This window comes from Lontra canadensis, unplaced genomic scaffold, assembly GCF_010015895.1.
Source record: "Lontra canadensis isolate GAN:19392208 unplaced genomic scaffold, GSC_riverotter_1.0 scaffold83, whole genome shotgun sequence".
Taxonomy (NCBI): Eukaryota; Metazoa; Chordata; class Mammalia; order Carnivora; family Mustelidae; genus Lontra; species Lontra canadensis.
In genome coordinates this window covers 3,021,468-3,035,155 of record NW_022631077.1, presented here as the reverse complement: position 1 = coordinate 3,035,155, position 13,688 = coordinate 3,021,468, and the positions used below count along the sequence as shown (strand labels likewise).

General features: G+C 36.5%; 1 protein-coding gene across 1 annotated transcript; it reads left to right on the top strand.

Annotated features, from left to right (window-relative positions):
• Positions 1–3,640: 3,640 nt before the first annotated feature.
• On the top strand, positions 3,641–12,167 carry LOC116882297 (cytochrome P450 7A1). Its single transcript, XM_032882599.1, has 6 exons — positions 3,641–3,825; positions 5,486–5,726; positions 6,549–7,126; positions 8,829–8,959; positions 10,357–10,532; positions 11,558–12,167. Exons 1-6 carry the CDS (start codon positions 3,746–3,748, stop codon positions 11,855–11,857), a joined length of 1,506 nt encoding a protein of 501 aa, XP_032738490.1. The 5' UTR covers positions 3,641–3,745; the 3' UTR covers positions 11,858–12,167.
• The last annotated feature ends 1,521 nt before the right edge of the window (positions 12,168–13,688 follow it).

Below are 13,688 nucleotides of genomic sequence, written 5' to 3'. Positions count from 1 at the left end.
ATCTCCCACTGACTTGCCCTGAATTAGGAACCTGATGTGCATTCTTAGTCCATGGGAACAGCAATGCTCTTGAAAAAATGCAAAGCATTGCATTAATTGAAGCAATCTTGTCTGACTTGTAAATTCTGGAAAACAACTTATTGGACTCAACTGTTTGGCCACATTCATAGCTCATTTTATTTAAAGCAATCATACTGATGTGTAAGTTCCATGTAAATGATGTTTACTGCACTTAAATGTGTCATCAGTCTACAGAAGCTGGTAGTTCTAGTTGTTCTTTATTGCTTTCTGCTTGTCTAGTTTGAGTGTCCTTTTTTTGTATACATCTGTTCGTGGTGATGGGGTCTTGGACTCAGGCCCTCCAGTCTCTGAGGCTCAGAAGAAGGGTTTCTTGCACATCAGTGAGCATGTAGTCTATGCTACTCTCTAAAAGAGGACATTGACAGGCAATGGGAGGATTAGAGCATTTAGATAAAACTCAATTATCCTGCTGGGCCGTCTGGCAAGGAGAACATCCTTCTTTGTGGACTGGGGTACTTACTCTTTCCCTCACTGCAGTGGAAGCCCCACAGGGTCAGGGTTCATGGCTGTCTCATTTACCACTGTGTCCCCAGTATTGCTGCAGTGCCTGACATAAGGAGTAGGTGCTCAGTGTGAGTGTGGGTGTGTATGGGTGTGTATGTGTGTGTGTGTGTGAGTGTGAGTGTGTGATTGTGGAGAGAGAGAGAGAAGGGGAGCAAGAGAAAACAAATTTCACATTTTGACACATAGTGGAGAGTAAACAAGCGAGAAAAGGACCTTCCACCTCAGCTAACATTTATTTAACACCTGATACTCTCTGAGCACCCTGAGATGTCCTAAAATCCATGCATGAAGATTGACACCCTTGTCTCACCAGGAAATCTTTTACGTATTTCCACGAAGCCTACTAATAGTTTTGACAACTGTAACAAGCATCTATCCACAATCCCACTTATCAGATTAGAAGCATATTAGGGGTGTAATGGATCCCTATGTGGACATGTGACAGCAGTAAGAAGTGACATCCTCAGAAGGAACACATAAAACATATATTACAAGAAAAAAATAGGAATATTGATATTCAAGTCATTGCTTTCCCTCAGTCAACTGAAAGAAACTGTGTGTGAGTTTCCTGGGCTTTTGTTGTATAGAAGAGGAATAGTAAGTGAAGACATTAAAGGGATAGATCAGGGTAAGGAAAATAGAGATAAATACTAACCAGGCTGTATTTGAAAGGAGTCTGTAGGGTTCTGAGACAAAACCTAAGGAAGTTTTCCCAGGGTTACAAACGTATTTCTCTTGCACCATTTGAAAATCTTTAATTTTGACATAATTATGGATTCACAGGAAGTTGCAAGATGATATTTAGAGATCCCATGTCCCCTTTCCTTTAGGTGTTTTGTTTGTTTTCATTTGTTTGAGAGGTGACTCTAAAGGGTTAAATTGTTCAGATATTAGTTTGGTGCTTTCTCTAACTGTGATATCCTGCATTTAAAATTTAGCCTACAGAGTCATAGAGAAAAACAGTAATTAAAAAAAAGCACATCATTCTAAATATATATAATGCGCACAAAACCCTAAAAAACCCCGTTGATTGAGAAATCTATGTATTGCCATACAATGACATTAATAAGTATCATAAATCACAAAACACAAAAAGATTTGTGGCTCTGCTTAAGGAGGCAAAAAAACCCATGAGATTATTCTGTGAATTCTATGGCCCAAATCTAGGAACAAACCAAATGTCTATCGGTAGGGAATCAGTAAACTGATTTAGTCAATGGGAGATTATACACACATTAAAGGTGAAGAGACATATACATACATAAAGAATCTCTCTCACACACACAGGAAATGTCCATAACGTGGCATTTATTTTTTAATGCTGTAAAACAAAAAAAGTATCCAATATAACCCATCTCTATGTGTTTATGTGAGACTCACCAACTATATGCATGTTGTCAAATCCAAGTTTCTTTGTTATCTTTCTTGACCTCAAAGTAGCATGTGACACAGTTCATTCTCAACTTCAAGTGATTCTCCTCTTGCTTCTTATGACACCACATTTTCTTGGGTTTCTTCCTGGTTCTTCCTTACCTATCTCCTCTTTTCCTGCTCTCTGACTGACCTCAATAATTGGAGTGTTTTGTGGCCTGGTGTTGGACTATATTCTTTTCCTGGGCTTTATTTTCTCCCTTGGTGATCTTACACGGTCTTTTGGCTTTAAATACCATCCCAAAACTGAAGACTCGAGATTTCTATTTCCAACCTGGTTTTTCTTGCCAGCTTCAGACTCTTTTATGTTCCAGGTCAACTTGACAACACACAGCAATCTACAGACTAAAGCTTGTATTTTGACCTGTTGCCTCCCAAAATCTGTCTCTCCTAACTCTAAAGCATCACTATATCTGAACTAGTTCTTGTCTTTATACCTTAACCAAGTTTCCCCTTAGTGCCTCTGCTCTGATCTCTCTTACTTTCATTCTGGTTCTTAGACACACTAAGCTCATGCTCGACTCGGGACCTTTGCATGTGGTGTTCCCTCTCCCTAGAATTCTCTTCCTCCTGATTTTCACTTGATTAATCATTTCTTGTCATTCAGATCTTAAATGTCACCTCCTCAGGGAGCTCTTCCCTGAATACCATATCTAAAGTTGCTCTCATCCCCAGTAATCTCTACACCACATTTTGTTTTATTCATAACACATTTTAATATCTCTCTATTGAAATAAAGTCTCCATTATAGTAGGAAATCCGTCCATTTTGTTAACACCCATAACCGGAATACTTTTGAAGATTTCTTGGCACAGAATAGATGCTCAAGTAATGTATATGAGTATGCTGAAATTAAATTCAGAAGGATACATACCATATAGTTAACAGTTATTGCTTCTGGGTGAAGAGTAGTAGTGGAGGTTAATTATAAACTGACTTTCACTTTCTACCAAGATACGTTTCACTTTGTCCTAAATGATTTGAAATGACATTGTGTTACTTTAACAATTAGACAAATTAATAAACATTTTCAATTAGCAAAAATGGTTGATAAAATTGTGATGCTTAAAATAAACTGTTTAATTGAAAGATGAACTTATGTGGCATACTTTCTTAAGAGTGTTAGGTAAGTAACGTGTTACTATATATAGTAAAATATCTATGATTTTGTAAAAGCTCTGAAACATGAAGCAGCAGAAACTTTTCACCCAGTTCTCTTTCCTTTGAACTTGACCGCCATATCTCTTGTTAATCATTTAAATTGATTTCTTCTTCAAAAGGTAACAAGATCCAGCCACTAGCTTGACAGTAACATATGCTTATTTTTCTTCAGATTATTATATTTTACATTGCTATTTGATATGTTCACCTTGAACATTTTATGATTTGTCCTTTTCATAAGCATGAAACTAAACTTGCAAAATTAGCTGTTGTTATCAGATCTGAATGTTAAGTCAGCATCTGTTTGAGAGACCTTCAACTTATCAAGTATTGCAGGTCTCTGATTGTTTTGGAACCTCTTCTGATACCTGTGGACTTAGTTCAAGGCCAGTTATTTATTTATTTTTTTTCTAATAGGATGAACAAATGGTTAATTGTTTGCTTTGGTCACTCAAATAAATGTAGGATCTTACCTTATATAAGTCTAGCTGGAGTCTCTGTTCAGTGACATCCTTACCTTTCTAATCACAGACTCTCCTCCTCAGAAGTTTTGCATTAGATTTGCAAAATGATGACCATATCTTTGATCTGGGGGATTGTTGTAGCAGTGTGCTGTTGTTTTTGGCTTATTCTTGGAATGAGGAGAAGGTAAGGAAAGTTTTATCTTTAAGCCACATTTTAGTTCATTCATTTAAAGTTCTTTTACCTTCATTGTTATATAATCAATCAGGTGTTCTGTACTTATGCTCACTAGCATTTTCTTCCTTTTTTTAACCGAAAGAACTTTAAATTTAAAATATGATTTAAAAATTCTAAGTGGCATCTTATTACATCTAACAAAAGATTGAATGACAATGCTTCCCTTCTAGTATTGACATACCCATGGTCATGCAAAAATGTACAAACTTGTTAAACATAGGTGACAGAAATTTTATAAGAAAATTTTATTCTCTGTGTATGTTTCTGGGTGGATATAAAGAAGAAGTCTGGGTTAGTAAGGATACAAGTGTTAAGTGGGATCTGCTTTGGAAAAAGTTTCTTTCTAGCATGAGGATTAAATAGATGCTCTGACTAAATGCATGTTCTCTTCTCAGCTAGTTCTTGTGCACTGTATAGTCTCAGCTAGGTTTGGACAAGAGCACAGAGCCTGCATTGGTCATTCTATTACCTTCTTCTCATTAATGATAATCAACTATGGTAAATTGGGCAACTACTAAATTTAGGTAACATCACTTCTATTTATAATTGGCTCAAGAAGACAAGAAATACAAATAGGGTCACATACATAGCCATATTTATTTACCTTCTGATTGGCTCAAAGAATATTTTGGGGAGGGTTATGTCAGTGTTCTGTTATGTCAATCTCCAAAAGATAAAATTACCCACAGCATATCTTCAGCTATGTAGAATTCTATGTGTTGTCTCTTGTTTACAAGTTGGGGTGTGTGTGTGTGTGTGTGTGTGTGTGTGTGTGTATGCATGTGCTTTAAGGTATTTTAATTCAGGCCTGATAATTTCTAGTTTTAGTTAACCTTAGTTATCTTTGAACTCATAAAATGAACATAATTATTTTATGCTAAGTAGTTCTGTCAAGAGGGATATGAGTTTATGATGAAAAATTAATATTCTTTAATAAAAACACTTAAAATAGCATGAAAGACTGTGTGTCAACTATACTTCAATAAAAAAGAGACCACAAATAGCATGAAAGAGTGTTGAATCACAGTTGGTGATCCTGTCAATATTTATCTTACCTAATTTCATTTTAAAATAAACTAATTTCTCAAATCAGATTCTTCTTATCTTCAAGAATCATCACAGAATAATAATATCTTTAAACTATGAAGATTTTGAAAACTTCAATTTTGCCATCTTCTCTGCAATTCAGTATTCTATATCTTTAAAGAAAACAATCAAATAAAACATTTTGAGAGACTCAGGCAAATGATGTTTAGGAAAAATATGAACACTGAAATGTAGCTTCATCTGTACTGAGAGGCAGAATCCTGTTGGTCTTGTTGATCCTTTAACCTCATCACTGGAAAAAGTGACTATCAACACAGTGGACATCCAATAAGTGCTCGTGGAATGCATGGATGGATGGATTTAGCAATCATTTTTATCAACATATCATGTTACTAGGTTAATATAACCCATTATTTTAGTAGAAGAGCAGGGTTCCATCAACAAGAGAACTACCTATAACTATAGAGTTTTGAAGTTTGAAGTCAGTAGTAAAAGATTAAATCAGGTGTAAATAAAAAAAATGCATAATTTCCCATTCTCATCATATGTTTGTGTCTTACAGACAAATGGGTGAACCACCTCTGGAGAATGGGTTGATTCCATACCTGGGATGTGCTCTGAAATTTGGTGCCAATCCTCTTGAGTTCCTGAGAGCAAATCAAAGGAAACATGGTCACGTTTTCACCTGCAGATTGATGGGAAATTATGTTCACTTCATCACAAATCCCTTGTCATACCAGAAGGTGTTGTGCCATGGGAAATACTTGGATTGGAAAAAGTTTCACTTCACTACTTCTGCAAAGGTAACCAGTTTCCCATTTATACAGCATTCTGCTTGTTTTCTATTTTTTAGTATGTCAGTCTATTTAGCCTTTTGATGTTCTTAGACTTAAAAATAGAGATACTGAAGAGAGTTACCCTTCCATGGAGATTCTTAGAAATACAATGTATCCAATTAGACAGAACCTCTTGGTAATAATCGTTTCAAAAGTCAACATAGGCATATATTTGTCATTTCTTAATCACCTGGAATGAAATAAAAATGAAATATTTTACTGATCCAGATGGTGCTGTATCAGAAAGACAGGTACAAACTCCTTCGTGTCAGTCATGTCAGTTATCTACATAACTGACATGTTAGTTATCTCCGTGTCAGTTATCTACATAACTCCCAGAGCACATGTGGTGGAAAGTGATCACTGAACAATTGTTTTACCACACTTTTGCCACACAATTGTTTAATTTTGTTAAGCAAGTGACCAGATATTTTGGCATCGCTTAGCAAAAAATATAGAAGAGAACTGATGATTCAGACAAATACGAATTAATACCAAATTAACCTGCCAGTAGATTCAGTAGCATAAGAAAAATAAAAAATGGACAACTTGCATGGTTGAGGGACCTTTCCCTGAAGAGCTGGAATTTCAACTTGGCCTTCCAGGAAGGGTAGGATTTGGCCATTTATTTGGAAAGTGCTAGGAACTTGTATGTGCAAAGGCCAATTTCCCTCCTGCCCTGTTTTTAACAAGTAGAGAATTATGAAAGTATCTAATCTGTTTTTCAGCCATTTTCTAGCACTGCATCTAGTTTAATCTCTTCTTTTCACACATTTCATTTGTCATCAGGCATTTGGGCACAGAAGCATTGACCCAAGTGATGGAAATACCACTGATAATATAAATAAAACTTTCATCAAAACCCTGCAGGGCGATGGCTTGAATTCCCTCACAGAAGCCATGATGGAGAACCTCCAACTTGTCATGAGACGTCCACTGGTATCTAAATCAAAGATGTCTGCCTGGGTGACGGAAGGGATGTATTCCTTCTGCTACCAAGTGATGTTTGAAGCTGGGTATTTAACTCTCTTTGGCAAAGATCTTACAGGGCAAGATGCACAAAAAGGACTCATTCTGAATAACCTTGACCACTTCAAGGAATTTGACAAAATCTTTCCGGCTCTGGTAGCAGGCCTCCCTATTCATGTGTTCAAGACCGCACATCACGCTAGGGAAAAACTGGCAGAGGGCTTGAGGCATGAGAACCTCGGAAAGAGAGACCGTATCTCAGAACTGGTCAGGTTTCTGAATGACATGCTTTCCACCTTAGACGACATGGATAAGGCTAAGACACACCTTGCTATCCTCTGGGCGTCCCAAGCAAACACCATTCCGGCGACTTTCTGGAGCTTATTTCAAATGATTAGGTAACTAGCAATTTATCCATTTATTTCTTTATTTTAATTGAAAGTAGAAAAGCTACTATTTTAACTAAAAAAAAAAAGAGTCATGGTACTTTATCATGCTATCGATCAAGAAGGTGACATTTACTTTATAAATGTTTAACAAGTATCAGTTCATCCAGTCCTCACAAAACTATAAGCAACCGTGCCTGGTACACACATCTTGTGAAAGCAGAGACCTTTCTAGGGGGAAAGAATGCACTGTGTAGGGTCAGTTCGGGCCACCTGGGCGTGAATTCCCCAGGCTGTTCCCCATGACATGCCTACTTAAATTGATGAATTCTGTCTTCATAATCATAAAAATGTATTTAAGTGATTCTGGCTCATGGACAGCGAGAGAGCAGTGCCTATGCCTTAGTTGTTTGTGTATTAACAGTTTGTTTCCACCCCATTAATTCTGTCTTAGTGTTTCTTTGACCAACTGTGATAGCTACGGATCAATCCTACTGATTTTTATTGATGGGCTTTGGCTCGATTTTACCTTTTAAATGTATGCAACAAAAACTCTGTATGCAACATTTACTTTACATAACATGATTATGTTCCAAAGTGTTAGTCTTTTGGAAATTTGACATTCAAATGGTTTATTGGATTATTTTGGTTAAATTGCATGATTAGTCTCACATGGAGACAAAATTACTACTCTGTAGCAATGGGAATGCCAAATTTCCAGTGACGGCTGATAGTTTTTATGTCTTTAATGTAACAAGTATTTAGGGGCGTATGCGTGGTTAAGCGCCTGACTCTAGATTTCTTTCCAGGTCATGATCTCAGGGTTGTGAGATCATATCAGGATCTGCCCTGAGCATGGAGCCTGCTCAAAATTCTTCCACTGCCCTTCTCTCCCACTCATGCATGCGTGCGTGTGTGCTCTCTCTCTCTCTCTCAAAAAAAAAAAAAAAAATTAGAAAAAATATCAGATATAAAAACCCAATACTGATCTGTCTCAAATGTTAAATGTCTTCCCAAGTTTTTACTTGAGAGACCTCCATCCAGAATAAATTCATATATTTTCAGTAAGGCTATGACATCAGTGTAATATTATAAACAGTAGCCCTTTTATGACAGTCACACATACACCTATCAGTCAACATTTCTGAGACTGAATTTACTGCAGTCATGTTATATAAATCCCTCCCCATGGCACTAAGAATCCAGTAAATGTCCGTGCACTAAAACGCACTATACATTCATTTTACAAGTTAAAGTGCTAGAACAATATAAGAAAGGAAAAACTGTTGTTCTACATGAAATCATAGTATGGGTTTTAAGAGTAAATTTTGATATCCATTTGCAAGTAGCTAATATTTTATAATTGTTATCTCACATGCAATTTTCCTTCTCAATTGCTATGTATATGATGAATTTGACCATTTAATCTTTATTAGAATCATTTATTTATAAAATATGCCCAAGTTTTACTTTTGTGTTGCAAAATCCTTTTTTTCCCCCAAAATCTTTTAAGGCAACAATTCTTGCTAATATCCAAGGACTTAGACACAATTATAAAAGGAGTAAAAAGTAATTGGGAACGTCCCTTTCCTACCTTCTCTGGTATCTTGACCACCTAGTTAAAAGAAGGGGAAAACATCTATCCATTTGCTGATCTTTTGGTGTAGAAAACATTTGTTTTCTGTATATCTCTTCTTTTCTCCACTTTTGCTAGGAGCCCTGAAGCAATGAAAGCTGCTACTGAAGAAGTGAATAAAACACTAGAAAACGCTGGCCAGAAAATCAGCTTTGACGGCAGTCCTATTTGTTTGAATCAAATGCAACTGAATGACATGCCCGTGTTAGGTATGCTTACTACGTTACATTTCATTTACTGTGTCCCACAAATAGTAATCATCAATATCTATTATGCACTTACCTGTAGGCATTAAGCTAAGTATTTCCTATGCGTTGTCCTGTTTGATCCTCACCACAATCCTATGACTGGTGACTAGTTTCTATAGAACAGATCAGGAAATTGACACAGAAAGGTTAAGTTCATACCTGGGATGGAATGTTGAAACCAGATACAGTGTTAATGTGGGCCTCCTGACCCTACCTTCTCAACTGTTTCTCTGCCCTGCCTTACTCTGTCTTCTTTATTATTATTATCCTTACCACGGATGTTATGATTAATGGGAGCATATTACTCATTTTCATGAAATAAAGGAGGAAAAAGTACCATCAAGTACCATCAAGACACCACGATTTGCTGCATGGGTTGAGTGATGAGATAGATGGTTATTTTGCATTTCTTTTTTTGCATCTCTGTGTTTTACAGAAATACAAAAGTACTCTATTTTTTAGTTATGAAGAGTTTTCTTTTTGTTTTGCGACTTCTCTCTTGAGGAAAGAGCCCCGTGCATGTTAGAAGCAGCAGCTCTTAGTGGAAGGGACCATGAGGCCAGAAGCATATGTTCTACGTTGGGTTCTGCCCACCACGGAAGACCCCAAACATGTCACTTCATTTTGGGAGGACTTGCTTTTCTCATTTGTAAAAGAAAGGGCTAACATGTTATGATTTTACACACGATCATATGATGATCATATGACCGTTAAAATATGAGAAGCTGGAAGGTCGGGCGAGACCCTCTCATTGGATCTGCTTATTTTAGCTATTTGCAGGGTGGTTCTTTTTGCCCCTTTACATCTTTACCAGACAGTAGGGCATTATCATACACCACCAGGGGGCATAATCATGAAAATGGGGTCTTGGAAACACTGAACTGAAGTGGCATTAAACATCTGGAAAAACATTTCTGTATGAAAATGATATCAGTATATTAAATCTCAGAAGCAATAAACTTTGAATAATTCACATAAAAGTGATTTACTGATTTCTCCAATTGTATTAGATGTCTAGTGTCATGTAGAAATAAGATTATTTTTCCATAAAGTTATAAAAGTCTAGTTGTCATTGATGATCACAAAGATTATATGTTTATGAAATGGTTACTATAAACTCAGATTGTCAGGTAAAAACGACTTTCAGACACAAGTGAATCACTGATTACGGCATAGTGGCAACAGAAAAAAAAAACAAACGGGAAAGTTTTATCTGGCCAGCTTCCCCTAGTTCGTTCACAAGTTTGTTCTTGTGTCATAAGCTCTTAGCAGTATTTCAGACTCCATTTTAGGAGGTCTTTAATTGATTTGTTCTTCCTTTCCTCCTCCTCCTCATTTCGTCTTTTAAAAATATTTAGATAGCATCATCAAGGAGTCTCTGAGGCTTTCCAGTGCCTCCCTGAACATCCGGACTGCTAAAGAGGACTTCACTTTGCACCTCCAGGACAGTTCTTATAACATCCGCAAAGATGACATCATAGCTCTTTATCCGCAGTTGATGCATTTCGATCCAGAAATCTACCCAGACCCTTTGGTAAGTGACTGTTCATCAAAACTCAATATCCAGGTGATGTTCACCCAGATGGAAATAAAGAGGAAATTTACCAGGGCACCTGGGTGGCTCAGTCGCTTACACATTGGACTCAGGTCATGATCTCACGGGTCATGAGATGGAGCCCCACATGTTGGGCTCTGTGCTCGGTTGGGAGTCTGCTTAAGATTATGTCGCTCCCTCTCCCTCTGCACTTCCCCACCAAAGGTGTACTCTCTCTCTCTTTAATAAATAAATACATTTTTAAAATAATGAGGACATTTACTATTGCAGAATTGATTTTAATCACTGAAGCCATAGGCATTGTCTTCTTTTTTTTTTTAAAGATTTTATTTATTTATTTGACAGAGAGAGATCACAAGTAGACAGAGAGGCAGGCAGAGAGAGAGAGAGAGAGAGAGAGAGAGGTAAGCAGGCTCCCTGCTGAGCAGAGAGCCCAATGCAGGACTCGATCCCAGGATCCTGAGATCATGACCTGAGCTGAAGGCAGCGGCTTAACCCACTGAGCCACCCAGGCGCCCCTAGGCATTGTCTTCTTACTTATGTCCAATATTCATAGATTTTGGAAAAATTGGATGATGGTCTGAACTTTACAATTTCTGATACTTGTCATCGCATCATCTCTGCTAGATTATGTTTACAATCATGATTATAAAGCTGCTGTCTTTCTTTTCCCTTAATAACTGCCTGCTCCCAAATCCAGGAAATTAGAGGCTAATATATGTCTCTTCTAGTTTCTAATCTGAACTCTTCCTTCTTGTTTTGCCCTAATGGAGGAAATGGTCCCCCAGGCAGGATGGAAGGTATAATAAAGCCTTTTATGTTCCCCTCAGTTCTTGTTAAACTCCTATTCCTTATTAATTTCTGAGTCGAAGTGGGGAATTTGCTAAATTGCCATTAGATTAGATTAAAAAGGAAAATTATTCTTTGGAGCATCCAGGTCAAGAAACAGATAAATTCCTTTAAAACTAGCTTATAGTTGTGTTCTCTTTGTATTTTTATTGCAGACCTTTAAATACGATCGATATCTTGACGAAAATGGGAAGACAAAGACCACCTTCTATAATAACGGAATAAAGTTAAAGTATTACTACATGCCCTTTGGGTCAGGAGCGACAATTTGTCCGGGAAGAATATTTGCTGTCCAGGAAATCAAACAGTTTTTGATTCTGATGCTTTCCTATTTTGAACTGGAGCTTGTGGACAGCCAGGTTAAATGTCCCCCTTTGGACCAATCTCGTGCAGGCTTGGGTGTTTTACCACCATTAAATGATATTGAGTTTAAATATAAATTCAAACATTTGTGAACATATGGTTGGAAGCAGAGGACATGAGATGATGTTACCAGCCTGCAGAACACCATCATGGACAGTCGCCTTTGGCAATGGTGGCACTGAGTCAGCGTGGTCCAGCTCCATACATGGATGCTTGCTTCTGAATCTAAACATTTTGGTGGCAGTTTCCAGATGCTATCTCAGACTGTGCTAGTGAAAAAACCTTGTTTCTAGAAGCACAATGATATGTTTTCATTTGAATAAGTCAGTGAATGTTCATCTAGCCAGGCACTGAAATTATTTTCAGAGGAAAATGTCTTTTTTTTTTCCACAATGAAGATATTCCAATTGGCAAAAGTTTTTTTTTTTTTCCTAAGGAAACAGCTTTATTTTTATAAAAACAACCCAATAATTATGAAAAAGGTACAAATTCACGTTTTAGTGAAACCACATGATTTTTCGACTAGATATAGAATATATTTTTCTTTTCTTTTTTAGAACATAAACCTTGTATTGTCCAGCACCTGTGATAGTTTCATGCCTCTCTAAAGATAGCAGGAAGTTTAGAGCATTATTTTAAAGGAAAAGGGTGAGTGCTGGCATAGCCTGAAGTCCGTAACTATCTAAGCACATGGGAATGTGCTCTTAGTACAACCAAATCCACACCTGACATGCTCCCCATCGCAGTCAAATGTAGATGTATATTATAAAAGATATATTAAATGATTTTATCATGCTTTTTAATCAAAAGAAAACATTTTTCAGCTTTCCCTGTAGGCAGTATTAGGGCTTTTAAAATTGTGACTTTGGTGTCCTGAAAATACTAAATACGGTTTTAATATTTTCTCTTCATGCTTTAATGTATTTTTGCTGGAAACTCTAATGTCTGTGTCAGGTTTCAACTATCTTATCTATATTTTCATTAGATTCCATACTAAACAGATTTTTTCAGAGAAGGTAGTTTTTCTGGTACTACTAACCATGCATCAATGAAGAGAATGTAGCTCTCCTGTGATAGCTTTTAAAATGAAAACGATGAAAATTACCATTTGAAAGCCTTGGATATGAAACATACAAAGAGTTCGTTAAATATTGTGTTTTATTTAAATACATTTTATCTTTAAATGACTTGTAGTTGAAGGAAAAATAATTGAAGGCTAGATAGTAGTGTATACTGCTCACAACATTCCTTTGGTAAAATATTTTAAACATTGGACTTACCATTTATGCCACTTTTATTGATACTTTTGTATGTATATATTCTTTTGAGTGAGAGAGTGTGCATGCATGGGAGTGTGGGGGAGGGGCTGAAAGGGAGGGAGAGAGAGAATCTCAAGCAGCCTCCATACCCAGTAAAGCTGGACCTGTGGCTTGATCTCATGACCCTGAGATCACAATCTGAGCTGAAATCAAGAGTCTGTTGACTGAGCCACTCAGGTGCCTCTTATATATGTATTTATATGTAAATTATATTTCCCTTTTCTCTTGTATACAAATACTGAGAAAATATTGTAACATTTAGATAATTTTGAAATGATGCACTTTTCAGAAATAAAAGTATGAATGTGTGTAATTTTAAGTTCTTAAATCATGAGAATGTTTAAAACATTCACCTAGTGACAAGCTGCAACAGTTTTGTTCATTAATCATCTCTTAGAAAAAGTAAAATAGTCATTCACTCAAAAATCTCCTTTGCCATTGAAGATTTTTTAATCTGGCTATTCAATATTACTGTAGGTTATGTAGGTTATTTTATATATTAAGAAAAGTAAACTTATTTAGATATAGTGCAAGATGAATGAAATTCTGTCTTATAACAAATTGTTTTCAACTAAATTTCTAATTGCAGTTCCCTAATATATTT